Source organism: Onychostoma macrolepis, chromosome 20 (genome assembly GCF_012432095.1).
Source record: "Onychostoma macrolepis isolate SWU-2019 chromosome 20, ASM1243209v1, whole genome shotgun sequence".
Classification (NCBI taxonomy): domain Eukaryota; kingdom Metazoa; phylum Chordata; class Actinopteri; order Cypriniformes; family Cyprinidae; genus Onychostoma; species Onychostoma macrolepis.
In genome coordinates, this window is record NC_081174.1 from 6,863,596 (window position 1) to 6,886,567 (window position 22,972).

The window sequence follows — 22,972 nt, forward strand, 5'->3', positions numbered from 1 at the left end:
GTCAATTCTGTCATCTTTTAACTCAATCTCATGTCCTTCTAACCACAAAGAGTGCAATTTTATTCAGGCCACTTATTATTTATTTGTAAAAAAATTTTTTAGATGACAGATAAATGAAAGATCACAAAAAGTAACAAGCAGTATCATAAGTTTAATCTATATTCCAATTTCATGAAAATATCAGTCTGTTCATCACACAAAGAAGACTTGAATATATTATGCAAAGGTCATATGGACTACTTTTTTGATGATATTATATTTATACCACTTTTTAAAGATTGAAATATAGTTACCATTCATTATGATTGTGAGGAAAAGAGCAACCAGTACATTATTCACTTGGAACAACATGAGGGTAATCAAATAAAACAATGTTACCAAATATCCCAGTGTTCATATAGTGAAATAAACTTCATAAGACTTAACAACTTTTTGAGACTGTCAGAGATGAGTTCAAACAATGTGATCTCTAAGATTTTTTATTGTAGTGAAATAAAGAGTAGAAATAATACAGAAATCATGTAATTTACAGCTGTACATTCTTACTACGTCAAAATTCTTCAGTTACCACTAACTAGTTTACTATATTATACAATTTAATTATTTTAACTGTCTATTTACATAGCTTCATACTGGCAAGAGTTTAAAGAGGATTCAATATTAGCATATGAAATTGCTGTAACACATTGAATTCGATGTGTCACTAATTTAAACAGCTTAATAGTTGCAGGTTATTTTAAAGCTGAAGTGTGCAATGTTAAAATGCATTCTCCTATCATTGCTTAATGTAACTATAAGCAAGCCATTTTATGGGTTGATTATCTGAAAAGTGTAAACATTATGGCACTATCAAAACATTACTCTGCTTGGTTAATCATCCTGTCCAGCCCAACAAAGTGTTTAGGAAACCTGTTTGAAATCAATCATTGTTTTTGCAATTCCACTTGGTGATGCTAATCACAAACAAATTACACACTTCATCTTTATATCTTAGCAAGAGTTCAGTATTGCAATTGAGAAAGAAGCACTCACACATAAGATTCCTTTGCATAGGAAAACTCCTCAAACACAGGCTGACTACACCTGTGGGACACTCGTTCATGCCTTGACTGGGACACTGACTCAGACATGGCCCTCTGCCGGAATGACACCGGCTGTGGTTCTTCTAATTGAACGCTTTCTGTGAATGTTTCTGTGTATTCTGTGGGTTCGTTAACTTTGTAATTGTCCAGCAGGTAGTCGTTCATGGATATGGGGCGAGATTTCCTGCCAAGCTCTCTGGCGAGTTGGACCGTCATGGCCCTATACTGCGGAGGGGCTGGTTGTGCTCCAGTCTGCAGCGCCTGCTCATAGGATGGGGGGCTGCATGGCATACGACTATCCACATGTTGGAAGACCTCGATGGCTGAGAGAGGCCGTCGACGCCGAACAAGCTCATCAATGTTCTCCGTCTCGTTTTGTGAGTCCTCTTGGAGAGTTTCACATGGGAAGACCACTTCCTTCTGGGACTCTCCTTTCTTCAGACTGCCTCTGTTAAACGTAAAGCTTCCAAGGCTTTTGGCCCTCATTGAGAGGGATCGTCGGGTCACCTCCAGATCTCCTTGTGCATTGCTTTGTCTAGGTTTACTCATGAAGGATGAATGCCTAGTAGACTTGCGGGGGCTTGCAGGGGATGGCAAGGGTGATGTGGTTATTGATTGCTCTGAGAGATTTGAGGAGGTGCTATCTGAGGAACAGAATGATGGGCAGGAACCAGCCTTAGATGTTGGAGAAGACACACTAATTGGCAAGTCCAAAGACTTGGCCATCTGGGATCTTCTGTTCTCACAGCGGTGGGGATGCAAGAAAGAGTCATCTGAGTTCTGCTTCTTGAGTGGTTGGTCGTCAAAGTCTTCCTTCTCTGTCGAAAAGTTGTCATGGCTGCGGGCAAGCTCTCTTAAACCCGTCATGGGGGCAGAAGGAAAAATGGAGGGCTCAGAGCACCGCCGATTGAAGGGATTTGTGAAAGTATCAAATATAGCTTCAGAGGAACATGAATGAATGTCAGAGCGTTCTAGTTTGCATAGACCTGGGCTCCCATGTGGCATTATGTTGTCATCCTGAGACCGGCTCTCAGCTTCCACACAATCACAATCGACATCAGGATCTGTGCTGTCGTATGCTGAGTCATGCTGGTGGACATCAAAAGAGATATCAGGGGACATCAGGGAGGCTGAATCTGTAGAAAATAAATCAAAGTTAAAGGTCTAGGTGGCTGTGTTCTGTTCATTGGAGCATCCCGGCCAGCCCAAAACAGCAACATTTGCTCAACCATTGGCATGAAGTTGGTGCTAGACTATTGGTGTTGCTATTGGTAAATTTGAGACTTTGCCCTGTGTTTCAAAACCCGGTAGATGGTCTAACATGTTAATTAAATGGCCTTTAGCTGGTCCAAGCTGATCATTAGCTTGTTCAAATTGGTAAACTTCATGAACCAGCAACAAACCAGCTAATAGTTTGTCATACAAGCTCTAGGTGGTCAAGCTGATTTTTGGAACAAAGTAGCTGATAAACTAGCTTCTGCTAAACTTGCAATAGCTAATGGCCAGAGCACTTAGACCAACTGTCATGTTCCAAAACACAGCTAACAGCCTAAACTGGATTTTCTAACAGGGATTGATGTAATGCAATTCGATGTGGCCACACTAGGGGTGCAGAAATATCTGCTTTAAGGCCATTTTTGAAAATGCAAAAGTATTATCGTCAGACATGATCTTTACAATAATAGTTTAGTGAGCGTCCTGTTAAGACTTGAGGTTGCGGTGAACCTCAAAATCATAAATGGAGCTCTTGATTGGGAAGATGTTAAGTTAAGATATTAGGAAGTAAAATGGCCTCAGAAAGGGCTCATAAATGGTGCATAGATGTTAATGTAAATTTAAGAATGATATTTTGGTTCTTTTTTTAAATAGTTAAGTTTTATTTACCTGATTTGTCAATGGACTCCTGATCCTCTAAATCCCCAAAAAGCTTCAGGATAGCATTTCCAAATACCTCACAGCAATTTTCAATTAGGAACTGGATAAGATTTGTGGCCTTAATAAAAACACAAAAGAAATATATTAATGTCTATTTCACATTCTGTAATGTATTGAGTTTTGTATGCGACCCAGTGTCACGGTGCTTTTGATGTTGTGGCTTCTATGCATTTAAAACCACATCATGCATATGACAGTGTGTCTTCGACACATTAGTCAAAGCGAGACTGCAGAGGTGTATCAAAAAAAAAAAAAAAAAAACACATTACTGAGACTTCTGACATACATTCTTGCTCACACACTGATCCAGACTAAGTTTAGTGCTATAAGCTCATGTTGCCAGAACCAAGGTAGACTTCAAATAAATAATTTCATGACATAACAGATTATTATTTAGAAGTTTCTGACCTTTGCTACATCGTCCCTGTCTAGGGGCTGGCTGTCACGATGCAGCAAGGTTGGAGCAATACACACTGCCAGGTTCTTGGCATCCATTTTGTTGGTTTCTGAATGCTGACTGATGTGGTGAAACAGGCACAGCAGGTGCTGCAGGAGGAGACTGTTTGCTTTGGGCAACTTCTCGGCCATTCTGAGAGTGGAGAAAAAAAGAAAAAACAGTTAGGTCCTTTTTCTAATAACCGCTCCTTCCATTTTTTTGATGAGGGAGGAAGAACAAAAACAGAACTGTCCTTCTGACATTTTGTGATCAGACTTCAGCTTCTAATTTCCCTATTTTCAAATCTCTGAAGAGTACATAGAAAGTCCACAGAAAAGCCCCGTTTCTATCACCCTGCCTGTGCCAGGGACTTTTTTTTTTAACAGCCCCCACATCTGCTGCCAGTTTCTCTCTACCATTCACCCTGACACTACATTGAGTTTATTGCTAGGTCACGAGATAGTACTACTTACCTTCTCAGCTCCCTCTGAGCATCCTCTGTCCTCTCTTTCTCCAGAGCACTGATCCAGCTTTCAAAGTACTCAAATATCAGCAGGCCTCCAGGGAGTTCCTTCAGGAAAATCTGTCAGTGCATAAAAATAAAGAAATGATTCATTCTTTCACAGACACGTCAGAATGGGACAAAAGGCATTGACAAAAGACATACACAGGCAAAGGCTGAGCCTACTGTAAAGATGGAGTATCATTCACCTTCAACACTCCAACCAGGAGCGTCACAGGCAGGGCTTCCATGTCCACCTGGGCTCCAGAGTTCAGCTGATCTTTGAGAGCATTCAGATTTTTGCTGTTACATGAGACTCTGAAGACACCCTCAGTAAATGGACCCTTCCTGAACAACAACAGGAGTATTTCCTGTTGGAGGACCAAAAACATGAGAAGTTTGAGGAATAGAAATCTTCAACCGACTAAAAAATGGAAGTTAGAATCCAAAAAGCACCCTGTTTACTTTCTTAAATATACATTTCTGGTCCTGCGCATGATTCGTCATTGCATATTATTCCAAAGAAAAAGTCAAATGTATGTCTTCATAATCTTTCATCAAAATGACTCACTACATGTCTGAAACAATTTTTCCTTTCAAATGACATCAAGGCAGCTTCACTTTTTTTTGCATGCCATCAGTTTCCAAGGCCTGTTTGGCAAGGATTTTGAGTGATTCTACAAAAACTACTAAACCTGCTGTAGCTTTGGCCATATTTTTGTCTTTAATCAAAACTATCTTGAATACTTCTGATTGAGGTCTGGATAAGGTTAGCAAGAAACTGCATGACGCCTATAAATAGAAACATTACATGTGCTACTGTACTGATTGCATCTGTGAGGGCAGATGTTTTTGTAGACAGATTAGTTGTTCTTTGACAAAAAAATAAAATAAAAAATCATGTGTATCGTCTTCATCAAATCGTGAAGTAAACAATAATACATCAGTACACTGACATACACTAATTGGTTTTGGAAGTGTGGTGTCATCTTGGAGATGTCGTCCAAACAGCAAGTTCTTTGCATTGGACTCAGGATGAGCAGGTACACTTGGGTTGGTGGAGCTTCTCTTCAGTTTGAAGAAAAAGTTCCTTTTGCCTCCATTCTCTCCTGAGGCCAAAAAAGTACATTATTAGTAATTCTTCAAATGATTTTAATTTTGTTGAATTGACCAATAAAAATGATTTGCAATTTATTTAAAAGATTTATTACTAGCATAAAGCAGTGATGGTCAACTTAGTCTTCAGACATTAGTTTTTCACACCTCTGTTTTCTTATTTTGCACTATATTTTTTTTTCACTCCCACTCAGTTTCACTGTTTTTTGTTTTGTTTTTTTTCTTCGGGCGGGCACGCAACCCAACATGTGGTTTCAAACAGCCATTTTGACAAGTTTAAACTCACCAATAGAATGCTGTGCATGTGCCTCTTGGTTATGAAACTGCTTCGAGAGGGTGGAGATTTTGCCGTTGCCCTGGGAACAGGCACATGTTTGTCATGAGGACATGAAGTAGTAGGGTGTGACTTCAAATTACACACATGCAACTGTCAAAACTATGGTAGACTTTTTCATTCATTTAAGCATCCTTAGTTTTGTTGCTGCAGTCATTTTCAAGTGTCATTGGAAGTAATTTTGTGTTTGTCAAGAGTGTAAATCTAATATGAATTGATGAAAATGAGAAATATTGAGTGCTCACATCAAAAGGCAACTCTGCAGAGTCCATCCCAACTCCACTTAGAGTTTTATTCTGCAAGACAGAGAAAGACAGAAAAATAATGTCAGTTCAGTATCTGTACTGTAAGACCTAAAAGATATTTCCATACACAGACCAGGGCCAAGGACTTACGTCATCTGAGATATAAGCCACAGAAGAAAAATATCCCATTCCAAGCATTTATGCGTTCTGACCTTTGGAAAGCTGATCACTAAAGTTAACGAATCAGAATCGCGTACCGTGGTATTGCCACTCAGCACCTTCATGAGGACGCTGGGCGGTGGAGAAGTGCTGCCTGCTCTCGATCTTGCCTCTGCAGTTTTCCTATCATGATATTTGAAATTGCAACATTTTCTGTTATGCGCCACACATATAGTGAACAGTTCACAAAAACTCTTTTGTATACAGAGCTGGTAAACATACGTCATTAACTCAAGAGATTTGCATTTTCAGTTGGGTTCAGAAGTCCAATTGTAATAGTTGTATTTTTAGCATATTGATTTAAGTTGAATGCGAATTTCAGAAATTCTTATTTATTATGCTCCACTTATGCATGTATGACAGGTACTAAATGACACCTCACCTGTGTAGAGTGTCTAGCCAGTGGTCCTTTAGCTCAGGCAAACTGCAAGTGAGAGAACAGCATGGTGTGAGTTAGTAATCCACAGACAGTGCAGTGCGCATGAATATGTTGTGCATATGAAGAGGCCACACTCTCGACCTCTTTACAACAAAAAGGGCAGGAAAGTCTCGGTGAGTCATGAGGGCAGGAAGCAGCATCACAGCTACAGCTACCACTTCCTCATTTCAGAGTGGCTTGGCGACAAGCGGAAAGTTTATCTGTGCGACTTGCAGTTCATAGATGCAAGGTAGGTTAGGCCTAATAAGACACGTAGGATGGGTGACTGTGAAATGTGTGTAAACATTTATATTTTTGGATGAGTATGAAACATGGATCATTTCTGCAGAATTTTTTTTTAAAGTTCTGCCTTTCTCACATCTTGTTTCACACTTTAGGTGTGAGGTTAGGTGTATAAATGTGAAATACACAAATGAGTAATCTATATGAGTTATCCACTGAATATTTGGGTTGTGAAATATCAAATATTAATCTATCATTTATCAATCTGTCATTTATTCACAGAGGTGGGTAGTAACGAGTTACATTTACTTCGTTACATTTACTTGAGTAAATTTTTTGGGTAACTAATACTTTTAGAGTATATTTAAAAATGGGTACTTTTACTCTTACTCAAGTACATTTTTAGTGAAAAAACGGTACTTTTACTTCGTTACTGTGGGCAACGCTCCTCTCGTTACTTTATCTTAATGCAGTACAAGTTAAAAATCCTTCAATTTATTCCAAGCGCGCCGTCTACTTTTTTTTCTGGGCAATGAGCGATTCCCGTTCGCGAATGATTCATTCTTTTGAGTCAATCCTGTTCGAAGGCTTGATCAAACCAGTTGGCAGACCAGTGAATCGGTTCGCGAATCAGTTTGAATGATTCGTTCAGTTCCCTGCCGCACGCGCTGAGTTGTCTGAAGCGGTTCTTCTCACTCAGAGTTGTAGAAGAGCGTTGAAGACGTGGCTTTGGATCAACAGTCAGTTGAAAGCAAAGGCTATGGTTTGCTATGAAGACCTTTATTAGATGAACACCGTGTGTGCTGTCGGTTCCACAGGTATAGATTAGATTACAGTACACGATACCACTATGACATTGCCAGTTTGTTGTACATGTACCTTACACATTAAATACAATGTATAATTTATTCATTAAATAAGCTGTCACAGAGTATGAAATAAACACCTGATAACCCGCGTTAGTTCCAGGAGGAATGCCTTGCCTGAAGACAATTAATATTGATATTTTCACAATATTTACGCTTTCAGAAATAAAGGCTACATTTGTTTACATTTTGCAGAACAGACGGAAGAAGATCCGTCAATGTGCATTTGTTTCGTTATGTTCAGATGTTCTGTAGCAGTCATGTGAGGAGTTTTCACTCTTCTCCGTGTCAGAGGTTATATACATATATACATTTATTATACATAATTAATATACTTTAAAATAATTTAATTTAATTCAGTGATGCAAATCTGAATTTTTATCAGCTGTTACTCCAGTTTTCAGAGTCATATGATCCTTCAGAAATCATTCAAATATATTGATTTATTACCAGTGTTGTTGAAAAAAAAAAAAACAGCATATGCTGGTTAGGTATGTTTTGAAGCTGGGATGCTGGTTTATGCTGATCATGTGCTGGTCTTGAGCTGGTCGGACCATCTTAGGACCAGCACATGACCAGCTTAAACCAGTTCAAACCAGCATCCCATGCTTCAAAACATACCTAACCAGCATATGCTGGTTTTTTCAACAGGGAACAGTTTTGCTGCTTAATATTTTTGGAACCTGTGACATTTTGTTCAGGGTTCTTTTATGAATAGAAAGCTAAAAAAGAACAGCATTGATAATAAATCAGGCCGATAAATATTCTGATTTGCATCACTGAAATAAATTACATAAAAAAAAAACATTAAAAGTATTTTGAACGGCAGTGTGTGTGTGTGTGTATATATATACTGTATATATATATATATATATATATATATATATATATATATGTATATGTGTGTGTATATGTATGTATGCATGTATGTATATAACATTTTATCTAAATATCTATATATCTAAATAAAAGTATACTATATGCAGTATATGATCCAAAGTAACTAGTAACTAACTACTTGAGTAGTTTTTTTATCCGGTACTTTTTTACTCTTACTCAAGTAACTATTCAGACTATTACTTTTACTTTTACTTGAGTAAATATTTCTTCAAGTACTTTTACTTTTACTTGAGTACAGTTTTTGGGTACTCTACCCACCTCTGTTTATTCATTTATTTAGGTAGTTAGTTTATTAATGTTACACAGCCTAGCAGTTTCGTTAGACACCAGAACAACTATTTTAGTGATATCTGACAGGTGTGCAAACTGAACGTAATGTTTTTGGACATTTAATTGTAGTTAAATCTAAATTTATTATAGTACATTAAATGCAATTAGCTGAACTTTACCTTTTTGCTTTCTTGACCTACTTAAGTTGGACTCAATAATATCTTTATAGGTAATTTCATAATTACTTCTACTGTCTATGAAATATGGTTAAAGTGTGCTGCTGAATGTACTGACAAGCATTTATGGAAAACTAAAATATATTTTAATATAATTTCTATTATTATTTGAATCATGCAATTTAAATATATTTGTAATTACACATTTGTAATGAAGAAGTTACAATTTACTACATTTGAAATATATTAAATCTAAATGTAATAATAGTTCAAATTATGATCATGAACACATCATATTAAGGGTACTTCTTAAAATCACAACAAATGTTTATTAAAACATAATGATTTAAAATGTACTTTATAGTAAAACTTAATTTCACCTTAAAAAAGTGCAATGTGTTAAGAAATAGTCATGAAAATGTACACCATTTTAGTACACTTAAGTAAGTGAGTCTTTTATTTCATTAAGATTATTTTATCTGCAAGTATAATTTATATATTTTTAAAATACACTTTTAAGATATTGTCACGTGGTAAGTGTAGCCACACAGATGACACAAAGAAGAAGAAGAATTCAAATATTTTAAGAACCACAAGAATGAATTACTGTACACAAACACCAAAGTAGCGACGAGACCAAAACAAGCATGAGGAAAACAGAGGGCTATATGTACACAGGGTAATCAACTAAAATTCTAGCTCCAGCAATGACGGCGACCATGAAGACCCAGACGAAGCAGAGCAGACACAGAGTCGACCTGGGTCGATGCAGAGGATTTGAAGGGCCAAGGCGGAGCAGCAGGCTCTGGTGACAAAGGAGAAGACGAGATTCGGTGGAGACAGAGCGACTGAGGACGAAGGTGGAGCCAGACGGAAAGGAGGAGCCTGACAGAGCCAGAGAGATGGAGAGATGAGATAAAGCCAGAGGAGTGGAATCCTAAGGTGGTGGATGGTCGACAATTGACCAAGGTGGAGCTGGAGGGATGACAGGCCATGGTAGAGACCAGGGAGCTAGGAGCCAAGGCATAGCCGATGAGGTGGAGTCAGGGATCCATTGGCTGGAGGAAGAGACAGGGGTCCTCATGCCTTCGCGGAGCTGGTGACTGAAAGACCCGATGCAAACCCACATAGGTGATGGCAGGCTGAGGGTGAGCTGAGGGGATGACAAGTGGCAGCGGAGACAGGACTGAGTGCTTGGCTGGTATGGAAGGTGGAGGTAGATGGATGCTTGCCCAAAGTGGTGCCCAAGGGACGAGGAAGAGCAGGTAGGATAACAGGCCATGGTGGAGATGTTGGGACTTGAGGCTGATGAGGAGCAGCATCAGCTGCAGCTGGCAGAGAGTGAGCAGGGGAAGTGACAGGCAATAGAAGTCCTAGACCAGAAGGACTAGACAGCGGAGGTGGGATAGGGAGGATGGGTGGGAGTTTGAGGGATAGAGGAGGGTCAGGGCTTGAGGGACACATAGAAAACAGAAGATTTAAAGCCATATGGAACCAGCGGAGACACAGAAGATTTGGGGCTGGACGGAACCAGCAGGGAGACAGGAGATTTGAGGTTGGAAGAGAGAAGAAAAAAAAACGAAGACTGAAGACAAGGGCTGGATGGAACAGGCGAAGATGGACAGACAGAACTAGAAGGAAGAGAGGATTTAACCGTTCCATCAGATCTCCAGAGGCCAGTGACAGCTCTCCCTCAGTGGTAGGAATGTGGATGGGGCTTTCCTCCATGCCCTCATACTCCACTAATATTCCCACAGGCACAATTGATGTAGCAGGCTCGCACACCTGGGGCATGTTTCATAAAACAAGTTTACCAAATAAGCCAGGTTTATTTCAGTTAGTCTGTCTTATTGTTAGTTGATTTGATTCAAAATAAGTCAGACTAACTGAAATAAGCCTGGCTTATTTGGTAAACTTGTTTTATGGAACAGGTTCCTGGTCAGACCTCACGTTGGGCTCGGGCTCTATGGTGTTGTGTAGCGCAGTCTCCTTATCTGGCTCTTTAAACACGACCAGCTCTGGCTTTGTGTCTGCGGTGGGCTCAGGCTTCCGATCTGTGTTGCACGGGGATGATGGCTCGCTGGGCTGTGGGCCACGCTGTGAGAAGTCTGCGTGGTGAGGCTGGATGCTGATGAAATCCTCAACATCTGCTTCGTCGACCATGAATGGAGAGCGAGCACGGATCTCCTGAAGCAAATGTCTTCGCCCAGCCTCTAACAAAATCCCTCCATCAAACAGACCTCATTACAGTGGGCAAGGTGGCAGGTGTCCAGAAACTCCTCAATGTAGTCCTCCAAACATCAGCCGTTCTGAAAAATGAACACCACCGCTGCATCTCCCTGAGGTCCCAAACTGGGTGGTGGAGCGTTGATGGCAGCGATGGAGCGTCTATTTTTCATATTAGGTATGGTTCGGTCTTCTGTCACGTGGTGAAGTGTAGCCACACAGACGACACGAAGAAAAAGAATTCAAATACTAATAACCACGAGAATGAATTACTGTACACAAACACCAAAGTGGCGATGAGACTGAACCAAGGATGAGGAAAACAGAGGGTTATATACAAAGGGGAATCAACTAAAAGTCAAAACAGGTATGCAAATTAACTAATTAAAGACAGGAACTCGAGAACTAGGTCACAAGATAAAAACAAAACTAAAACAGAACTGAACTGTGACACATATGAAGTACACTACAAGTGTGCATTCAATATATTTAGTACCCAGCACCTTTAAATAAATGTAAAAGTTATTCTTTCTCTTCTCTCTCATTGCCTTGATTCTGATTAAGTATTGTGGCATTATTGGAAAGCCTATGTTAGCTTTTAAATCATGTGACTGAATCCACAGCTTAACTTCACTATTCCTGTTATACTATCTGCCATTTAATGTTGAAGGAAGATCATCACTGACTTCCCTTTAATGGCTTCTGCCTAAAACCACAAATTCATGTTGTGCAAACCAGTGTGAATGATCTGCTATTTCTGGTTTCATATTTTATTACATTAATGGGTTCTACTTGTTCAAGTCAGCCAAACTTTGTGTTACAACTTGCTCTTCAATGTTGCAACCACCTACCAACACCTGTGAGAACACCTACATACACCACTTTCAAAAAAACACCTACTCACTATCTCGCAATGACTACACAAAGACCTTATACTCCTGCTCTAATTGCCCTGTGCTTTGCCATCATATGCTATCAGTAGCATCCTGGCTACGTATGTCTTTGGTACACAACCTAGTTTCTAGTTTCAACATGCCCACAGACTACCCACATGCTCTGCTGTTTGTTACATGGTCGTGTGAACATGCTCTCTTGAGTGTTCAGTCACACTCCTGGAGATCTACTGACTTGCAAAGCTTAGTTCCAAACCTGCACTATTTCTTCATAAAAATTAAAGTAAAAAAAATTAAACCTCACCAGAAAGAGGCCAAGCAAAGAGAAACAGACCAAGCCAATACGATAGATGTTCTTAGATCAACATCTGTAACTTCGTCCTCTGCCTCGTCGTCATCATTTTCAAAGCTGCACACCCACAGGTCCTTCAGATCAATCCTGTGTTTCAGTCTGTAACTTGCATTTGACCTGTAAGCACAGAAATCTCGGTTTTATTGTCTTATGTTTTGCAATATGGTGATGATCTCCAGGCACATGCATATTAAATGTGGACAGACATACACTATTGTAAGCAATCTTTTAGTATTCTTAATCAGTGAGGGATTATGTAAAGCATAATGGACAGTCAATGCATTACAAAATAAACTCTGACAGCTTCCCATGCGGTTTACTGTGAATATACAGGTGCTGGTCATATAATCAGAATATCATCAAAAAGTTGATTTATTTCACTAATTCCATTCAAAAAGTGAAACTTGTATATTATATTCATTCATTACACACAGACTGATATATTTCAAATGTTTATTTCTTTTAATTTTGATGCTTAGAGCTTACAGCTCATGAAAGTCAAAAATCAGTATCTCAAAATATTAGAATATTACTTAAGACCAATACAAAGAAAGGATTTTTAGAAATCTTGGCCAACTGAAAAGTATGAAAATGAAAAGTATGAGCATGTACAGCACTCAATACTTAGTTGGGGCTCCTTTTGCCTGAATTACTGCAGCAATGCTGCGTGGCATGGAGTCGATCAGTCTGTGGCACTGCTCAGGTGTTATGAGAGCCCAGGTTGCTCTGATAGTGGCCTTCAGCTCATCTGCATTGTTGGGTCTGGTGTCTCTCATCTTCCTCTTGACAATACCCCATAGATTCTCTATGGGGTTCAGGTCAGGCGAGTTTGCTGGCCAGTCAAGCACAGTAACACTATGGTCATTGAACCAGCTTTTGGTACCTTTGGCAGTGTGGGCAGGTGCCAAGTCCTGCTGGAAAATGAAATCAGCATCTCCATAAAGTTGGTCAGCAGCAGGAAGCATGAAGTGCTCTAAAATCTCCTGGTAGATGGCTGTGTTGACTGTGGACATCAGAAAACACAATGGACCAACACCAGCAGATGACATGGCAGCCCAAATCATCACTGGCTGTGGAAACTTCACACTGGACTTCAAGCAACATGGATTCTGTGCCTCTCCACTCTTCCTTCAGACTCTAGGACCTTGATTTCCAAATGAAATGTAAAATTTACTTTCATCTGAAAAGAGGACGTTGGACCACTGAGCAACAGTCCAGTTCTTTTTCTCCACAGCCCAGTTAAGATGCTTCTGACGTTGTTTCTGTTTCAGAAGTGGCTTGGTAGCACTTTTCCTGAAGACGTCTGAGCGTGGTGACTCTTGATGCACTGACTCCAGCTTCAGTTCTCTCCTTGTGAAGCTCTCCCAAGTGTTTGAATCGGCTTTGCTTGACTGTATTCTCAAGCTTGCGGTCATCCCTGTTGCTTGTGCACCTTTTCCTACCCAAATTCTTCCTTCCAGTCAACTTTGCATTTAATATGCTTTGATACAGCACTCTGTAAACAGCCACACCTTTCAGTAATGACCTTCTGTGACTTACTCTCTTTGTGGAGGGTGTCAATGTTCGTCTTCTGGATCATTGCTAAGTCAGCAGTCTTCTCCATTATTGTGGTTTCAAAGAACAAGAGATACCCAGAATGTATACTGTAGGGATGGTCATTTATTCAAACTCAAATGTAAATATTCTAATATTTTGAGATACTGATTTTTGACTTTCATGAGCTGTAAGCTCTAATCATCAAAATTAAAATAAATAAACATTTGAAATATATCAGTCTGTGTGTAATGAATGAATATAATATACAAGTTTCACTTTTTGAATGGAATTAGTGAAATAAATCAATTTTTTGATGATATTCTAATTATACGACCAGCACCTGTACTGTACATAATAACAAATACATGTATGATGGAATTGCATGGTAATTATATTACTATTTTAAAACAGAAACCCATTGCATATTATGCTATAATATATCATTTATATAAAAACTAACCCTAATTATAATAATGAAATAATGGGTACAATAGGACTAAAATCTCACAAAAACAACAACAACAACAACAAAAAAAACACAAAAGTGATATTTGTTTCATTGTTGCAAAATATGATCATTTTTAAATGTCTTAACCCTACACTTTTATCTAACATGTTTGCCTTTTACCCTATATACTTGGGCCCCTCGTGATGTGGTAAATTTATTTACCAAATGAAAACACTCTTGATATAGAAATATATTTTTACAGGGATAGTTCACTTAAAAATGAACATTCTGTCATCAGTTATTCACCCTCATTTTGTTCCAAACCCCTTTCATTCATCTTTAGAACACAAATGACAAAAAAAAAAAAAAAAAATGTATTTTGATGCTTTTGTCAAAGACATCATAAAGACGTTGTAAAATACATCCATATGAATTGACCAATTTATTCCAAGTATTCTGAAGAGGCACAATCACTATAGTTTAAAGATTTAATTTAGGCTTATTTCAAATATAAATATTTATCAATCAAATATGGGAAAGGGAGAATCAACTGTACTTGCTTATGGTGCGAGAACAAACCTCATTGGTTCTCGTGTATCAAGCAAGCTTGTTTGAGCTTTGGTTGAACAAATTTTAAATTGAATCAGTCAGTACTTTGCACATCTCAAAACAAATCTACTCTCTAAAAATTTGAAATTTGCCTTTTTGACCTTGACCCAAACAACGTAGTAACCTAAAGAACTGCTGATTTAATCACATTCAAAACAAAACTGAAACCTTTGAAACCATCGCATGTTTTGAGAAAGAGATGAAAAAAAGTGTGCTTGGCATCATTTTACAAATGATTAAATCAGAATATCAACTCACAAATGTGTAAACTCTGCCATTGCAAGTGCAAAGTCCAAGTAGAGTTATGTAGTTGTTTTTTTGTTGTTATTTATTTACTGTTATGGGAGAAGCTGCAATCAAAATGGCCTTTAACCCCATTGGCGACCTTTAGCCCTGATGTACCTTAAACATCATCATCATCATCAACAACATCATCACCATTCCCATAAGATTAGACTTTGATGGTATCAAACTACATACAGTACTTGTTTTATACTTATTTCAATGTATTCATATATAACAGCTGCTTTAAAGTGAATAGTGAATGAAATTAATGCAATACCAGCATTTACTTTAGATGCCACATTTAGAAAAAGAAGGAAGTAGCTTAATTTCCCTATTTCAGTGACACATTTCATTAGTTTGGCAAAGAGACATTGTTCCAAAAACTGAAAACTAAAACTAAATTAATATTATCACACAAATTCACAAGAAACCAAAGCTGCTCAGCCATTTGTGCATTCTTTGTGTTATGATTTAAGACTTTTTATTTGTTGTTTTTGTGCCTTCAGCACCTCTGGTAGATTGTTAAGCAACATGTATTGCATAAGCCTCACCATGGTTCCTGCGTTATGTAATAGCAACAGTTCTTTGCAGATTAAAGGACCTTCTAGTATTTTAACATTAAACCTCGGGTCACTTGTTTTGACCATTAAAACTCCCTGAAGTATTTGAATTGTCTCGTAACTAACTGCAACTGAGATTATTGCCTTTCTCAGATTCTAAATGAGAGTTTACACAGGTGGTGACTGACTGGCCGAACCATCCATCTGTTCGTTATCACATTAAGGTCAAACAGCTAGTCAATATGGAAGGAAACAGTCAATAAAGAAGATAATTATCTTTAAATGTCTTAACCCTACACTTTTATCCAACACTTTTGCCTTTTACCCTATATACTTGGGCCCCTGGTGACGTGGTAAATTTATTTACCAAATGAAAATAGTCTTGATATAGAAATATATTTTTACAGGGATAGTTCACTTAAAAATTAACATTCTGTTGCAGCAGAAGAACTATGTGTGCATGACAGATATAATCATACCTGCTGTGTAGGAATAAATCACAGATAAAGGTCACTGTGTTTACATATGACAATGAAACAAGAGCGTGCCAGTGCCTGAGATTTTTCACATTGCAGCTTTCTGTTCCTTTTTAAAAAAATAAAATGTAGGAATCAAATTTGACCCAAAATATGCAGTATTTAAGATATTATCCCTTAAACATATTCTTCTCTAAAACTAGAATAAAAACATATATGACCCTGGACCACAAAACCAGTCATGAGGGTCAATTTTGGAAATTAAGATTTATACATGAATAATAATAAAAAAAAAAAAAAAATGAATAAATAAGCTTTCCACTGATGTATGGTTTGTTAGGATAGGACAATAATTGGCTTAGATACAACTATTTGAAAATCTGAAATCTGAGGGTGCAAAAAGTCTAAATATTGAGAAAATATCAAGTTTTGATATTTTTATGGTAGGAAATTTACAAAATATCTTCATGGAACATGATCTTTACTTAATATCCTAATGATTTTTGGCATAAAAGAAAAATCGATAAATTTGACCCATACAATGTATTATTGGCTATTGCTACAAATATACCTGTGCTACTTATGACTGGTTTTGTGGTCCAGGGTCACATATTATTTCACATATTAAGTCCTTATACCTTATTTATTTATTTATTTATTTGGTGTATTTATTTTTTTAAGACCTGTACTAAATAGTATACAGTCATGAATGTATAAATTTATAGACTTTTTATTAATGTGAATAAATGCAGGTCAAATTTGATGCGGTATTAAAGGTGTGGTAAAGATAATAATATAACAATAAAGAATCCAGATTTATTTGTTCATTAAATTAGTCATACTGTATAATAAGAACTTGCCTGGTATGGTTACGTTTAAGGGTGGGTTAGGGGTAATTATCTGTAAATAATTACAGAAATTAATATTAAGTAAGTAAGAAAGACATTTTATTCATATAGCACATTTAAACACAGCAAAGCTGACCAAAGTGCTAACCAGAGAAAACTCAAATCCAATAGCATAAAGATGAAATAAATATGAAATAATAAAAACAATGAGACGTAAAGCCTTGGAATAAAGATACGCTTTCAGCCTATTTAAAAAAAAAAAAAAATTATAATAGAAGATACATGATTTGCAAATGTTGTTTTGTTTGCATTGCATTAAATGATTAATTTAAGTCTTGAATATAGCATTCAAAGACATGTAATATATAGTGAGACCAAAATAATAAATTTAGCCTCAACTAGACAGGGGGAATCCCATCACAAATCTGTGTTTGCTAGGTGATTCCCATATCATATCAAAAAACGAAAGCAGCTCTAAATATAGCAGAATGGTTTATGGACACTTTTAGTTTGTAAAAGTATGTTTATGCATGCATATCAGCAGAATTCACGATTTTTACTTGAGCTTGGCGATGACTAGGGCGTCACTGAGGAGGAAGAGGTGTCTATCTCTGATCTTCAGTCCTTCGGTCAGCTGAGCACATTCATCCAGAATCAGCTCTGAGTTCTCACTGGTCAATCCAAGCACGAAGGGACACTGATCCACCGCCACCAGACACTGAGCTTCTTCCCTGAAGACGAGAAAAGTTCTCACTATAAAACACCAACCCAACAACTACAGTATGACCACAGATGAATGCAAAAGAGTACAACTGGGAAAATCCAGTAATGCATGGTTGCTTTAGGTTAAACGTGCTTTGTAAAATATCAATGAGCAATAGCACTCGGAATATCTGAAAGAGAAGCATGAATTATTGTTTGCATGTATCACACAATTTCCTGAGTTAAAAGTTCCTAAGTTTCTGAGTTCATTCCATGGTCTATCTGTACTGAAAGATCATTAGATTTCACTAAAGAAAAACACTAGATTTTTATTTTTATTTTTTATTTTTTATAAAACATACCTTATTGGACTCCAAGTCATTCCTAAAGCTTTGCCCAGCACCAGGTTTGGTGCAGAACGTCTCCTCTGAGCCAGACCCCGCAGGTGCTGTATAGAGCAGTCAATGTTTTAATCAATGTTCTTTCATTTCACTTAATTTTGTTAAATAAATATTATTGAACAATAAAAATCATTTGTATCGAGCAGATAAAAGAGTCACATCTTCAGCTTCCAAGTGTACTTTAAGCAGTCAAATACTGCATATTTAAAGTTATGTCATCACAACTGTATGTTAAATAATGAAATAATCTTTCTTAGTGAATATCTGAAAAATAAATAAACAAATAAATAATTGTTGTTGTTGTTTGGCAACATTTTACTCATTAACACAAGCTTTTCGTTTCCCTGAATCTTCTTCCTAGTGGTACTGAATTTTACACTGAAACCTTCTGGTGTAAAGAATGAAGTTGGTTTATTAACTGCTGCCATGTACGGCTGTTTGTTTTGTTAATTTTTTTATTGTCTAGGCTTTTCTTTCTCTCTCTGCCATGGCTGTGTTTTGGTGGAAACAGTTCATGATGTGGCCATTGTGTTTTTACGCTCTGCGCTTGATGTCCTGGCATTCATCCCTGATTTGTGCCATGGGAGCTGTGTGTCACTGTGGTTTATTTCAGCAGTACAGCTGCCACTGCTTGTTTGGACATTTTATGTTTATGCTTTGGCAAAATGGCAAAAAAAAGTCCTACTATAAGGATGAAAGAAGAGAACAAACTCCAAATGAAGATAAAACAACAGCTTTACTGAAAAAAAGCAGATTTTTGTCATTTTATTTCACTATTTACACGTTTTTAAGGCCCTTTTTTTATTTTTTATTTATGCTTTTATGCATTTTTTTTTTTTAATGCTTTGTGTGGTGCTAGTATCAACTGGCTCTATATAAAGCATATTAAATCTTTTAACATGTCGTTTTGGGTAGTAGTAATAACTTGGTCAGTTGCATGACACAGCTGGCTATTTGGTCTCAACATTAAGTTTTAAGCCTTAAGTCATTAACTCCTAATATCATGTGACTGTACATAATTTGAATGTTATATTTCCTATTTGCCATTTTTTGGATGACTGCTTAAGGCACGTTGTGCAGTGTTTTGATCACTGGCTCAATATAGCATAAAGTATATATGCAGTATAGTATTATGAAGAAATTTTAATGACAAACAATGCCCATGGTGGTACAGGAAAACAAAATAATGAGGTACTTAGAATTTTCACAAACTAAAATATGCTATACGACATCAGATTGTATTCACTAAAATTCTACGGCTTCTGTAAAGCATGAATACGTAAATAAGATTATGACCTGTCAAAGCTGCCAGAATCCTGTCAGTTTTTCTATGACAACTCATTCGAGCAAGATTAGGTAACTTAAGACAGGAAATGGCCAGCTGAGTTCCCATTTCCATAGTAACTAAGGCCAGTAGAGAAGGTAAACATACTGACCTTTAAGAGACGTGCAGGTTAATTTCTTTAAAGGCAGACTACTGCATCAGAGCAGAATATAAAAGATAGAGTTTGAATTTGAATACTGCACAGCAGTAATACAAGGACAATTCAGCACTTCTGTGGCTTAGTGTCTTTAACGCAGAAAGGATTCAGAGCATAAGAAAGTTTAGGGCTAAAAAACTGTTTTACTTTAACAGTTACTGATGATTCTGCAATCATTTTTTCAGTCTTTACACAAATGCTTTGTTTGTGCACCTCCTGTTGGTTAAGGAAAGAATGATCTCTAGTGTAGAAAGCAGGCCTAAACTCTGATCTTTCAAGTGTGGGTCTCATTTTCTTTTCAAATAAATCAGTTTTTGTAAACCACTGAACATCTAAAATGAGACAGAACATTCTGTTCCCTTATTAGGACTGGCCTTGGCTCAGATTGAACACGGTTTTACACTCTTTGTTTGTAAAAGTTCATTAATCTGAGCAAGGGTCATTTACACTTTATGCAAAATTAAACCTCCTCTTTCACCTTCTTTTCTTTTTCATCACAAAACTCGTCACTGATCTTCACCGATTTGGCTTCTTCAGTGACAGTCAGGCTAAATTCTATCACACAATGACCCCGAAAAGCATTTGGTCCCTTAGGTCACATTTAAAAATGCCTGAATGGCATTGGACGAGATGCAAAATATCAAACAAATGCAAACAAATGAGTCTGGAGGTGTTCTTAGAACGTTGTTTTGGAGCCATTTTGCACACAGAAAAAAAAAAAATGGTGTAGAAAAATTTTCACACAGAAATTGCTAGTAAATTTCACTTTTGAGTGCGTCAGTGTTGTACTTTTTAATAAACTAGTCTCAAGCAAAGTAACTTGTGTAAAAGCAGAATAACTATAGGTGTTTACCACATATTATACTAATGTTTGACAACCAAAAATGTCCAAATACTTTTGATATGACATATTTTTTGGTAAATATTTGCTTCAAATGCGCTATATTTCTTAAAAATACATGCCACTTATTTTGACATAAAGGGGCCACTTTTGGGGCCCCTGTATTACAGTGGATAAGCTACTTTAACGTTTGACTTTTATAAAATATTTATTTATTTATTTACTTACTTACTTGTGAAGCCAACGAATTTGTTTGACAATTTTCCTATTCGATTCATTACAAAATACAAAGAGCACTGTCAAGAGGTTTCTAAAGCAGGCATGTTGGATAATGAAGATGCATTTCTAAAGTGATTGTGCAGACTGTCATTATGCATACATAATTAATTATGCTTTCATATATGTGAACAATTAAGCATTCCCTTTACTATGAGTTTAATATTCACATATCATCAGGGTTTTAGAAACTCGACATGAGTCCAACTATAGAGGCAAAAACTATTCAAGCACAGCATGCATCAGTTATTTAGTATATATTAATGCAACATGGCATAATTACAGAGCCTTCCTGGAACCTTTTTCCGCACTATTGCATTCTGGGGCAATTATGGGGCCCCAAACAATGATCACTTGTTCACGCAGCCAGTGAAAAACAAGACTGTGTCATTTGTATAGCATGGAGCCAATTTATCAGTCTGTCTGAGATTGGCAATGAACTCTGGCTGCAAAAGGGAGAAATAGGCACTTTATTCATTGCAAAGTCAATTCTGTGCCATCAGATTTCTCTATTAGAAATTGTATTCTTCTGTATGAAATTCTTCAGTGTATAACATTGAAGTGATGGCAAGCCAGACTCCACTCACAATATCCCACTTTAACCAGTGCTTATTACTGTAGGTAACAGAGAAGTCACCTTTTTATTTATTTATTTATAAAATAAAATATTGCCTCTAAAGTTGTCTACAACTTGCATAAACTTCATGTATAAAACGTGGCACAAACATCTAATTATGCTATAATAGTTTATATTAAAGTTAATATAACTAACAGAAAAAAAATGGTTACACTTTATTTTAACGTGTCCTTGTTACAGTGTACATTTAAGTACTGAGTAATATTAATTAACTACATGTACTTACTATAAGGTTAGGGTTTGGCTTAGGGTTACTTGCATGTAATAATGCATAATTTATTGTTATTATAATAGTAAGTACATGTAGCATGTAACAAGGACAACTTAAAATAAAGTGTTACCAAAAATTCTGTAATTTGTATTTTTGTGTAATATTCTATTCATATAATTCTGAATGTGAAACTTGAGACAGAGAAGCTGTAGTCTTTGAATAGTGTCTTTCTGATATAGTCATACTGTAGTGAAGGTAAATGTAAAAAACAAAACAAAAACAAAAACAAAAAACAAGTAAAATAAATTAATAAATAAATAATAAAAATATTGGCATGCCAATAAGTGCATATTTGTCATAGTTATTTCAAACACTGGCCATATATTTAAATAAGCCACTCAATCCAACGTGAGTCCACATTATTTACAAACATGGCACAACTATCTGCTAATACTGTATTATTTTATTTGAAAGTTAATATTATTGACACCAAAATATTTAGTATTATTTATAAACATTATAATATTCCATATTATTGTAAATGTGAAGTTTGAGAATTAGAAGCTAGTCTCTGAATAAGCGTGCTTATACATCCATATTACAACATTAGAAATCATACAAATTTTTATTTGTAACTTTAAAAGCAATGCAAGAATTTGGTATCCCCACCCTCAGAGCTACTCACTGGCTGTATGGGGGCAGTGGTGCCATCATAACTTCCTCTCCTCCTCATTCTGAGCACTCTTTCAACAGCGCAGCCCGCGTCCAGAGTCTCGCACTTATCCCGAAGGTCCTGTTCCCAAAGAGAGGGGTTTGAGAGGACCCTTTGAGAGGGGTTTCAGCACCCTGCTTGCGATCCAGTTTAAAATGAACACTGGGTTCTCTTGACTGGCATCTTCAGCAGGAACTAATGAGCCTGAGAACAATGGAGGACCAGGGAGGACAAATGGGAGGAGAGAACGGTTCCGCTTGACCTGGGCCAAACCTGCCCGCTGTGGCAGCCACTTATTCTTTGGGCTTTTTCAGCCATGTTTGTTCTGACACAATTGAAGCTGCTGCTTCTCTGTTTACAAGCTAATGATGATCAACTCTCACAAGAACAACACTTGTGGTTTAAAATCACAACAAGAGAATAAGAGTGACCTAAATCCACCCAAAAAGGAAACCCCACCTGAATTGACAGGGTATAGCCCGAGAGATAGAGTGTGCATATGCAAAACAATCATTATTTTTTCAATTCTGTTTGGTGACGCTAAAAAGGTAGCACATAAATTAAACACTTTAAAGGATGTGTACCAAATTGTTTGTTGAGACATTGAAATTTCAAGTTATAGTGGCTTTTGAATTATTTAAAAGTACCGTTTACCCTCTGTAGCCAACCTAATTCTATCTATGTAATAATTAAAGCTGAGATGACTGACTCTTTTATAACCTGCAAATGTTGACAC

General features: G+C 37.1%; 1 protein-coding gene across 1 annotated transcript; it reads right to left on the reverse strand.

Annotated features, from left to right (window-relative positions):
• Positions 1 to 463: 463 nt before the first annotated feature.
• tagapb (T cell activation RhoGTPase activating protein b) lies at positions 464 to 22,272 on the reverse strand. Its single transcript, XM_058756931.1, has 14 exons — positions 22,210 to 22,272; positions 18,040 to 18,125; positions 17,536 to 17,706; positions 12,166 to 12,330; positions 6,252 to 6,293; positions 5,908 to 5,992; positions 5,651 to 5,701; positions 5,358 to 5,427; positions 4,916 to 5,064; positions 4,165 to 4,326; positions 3,927 to 4,036; positions 3,426 to 3,606; positions 2,967 to 3,075; positions 464 to 2,218 (listed from the first exon to the last, which is right to left on the reverse strand). Exons 1-14 carry the CDS (start codon positions 22,255 to 22,257, stop codon positions 1,029 to 1,031), a joined length of 2,619 nt encoding a protein of 872 aa, XP_058612914.1. The 5' UTR covers positions 22,258 to 22,272; the 3' UTR covers positions 464 to 1,028.
• Positions 22,273 to 22,972: the final 700 nt, after the last annotated feature.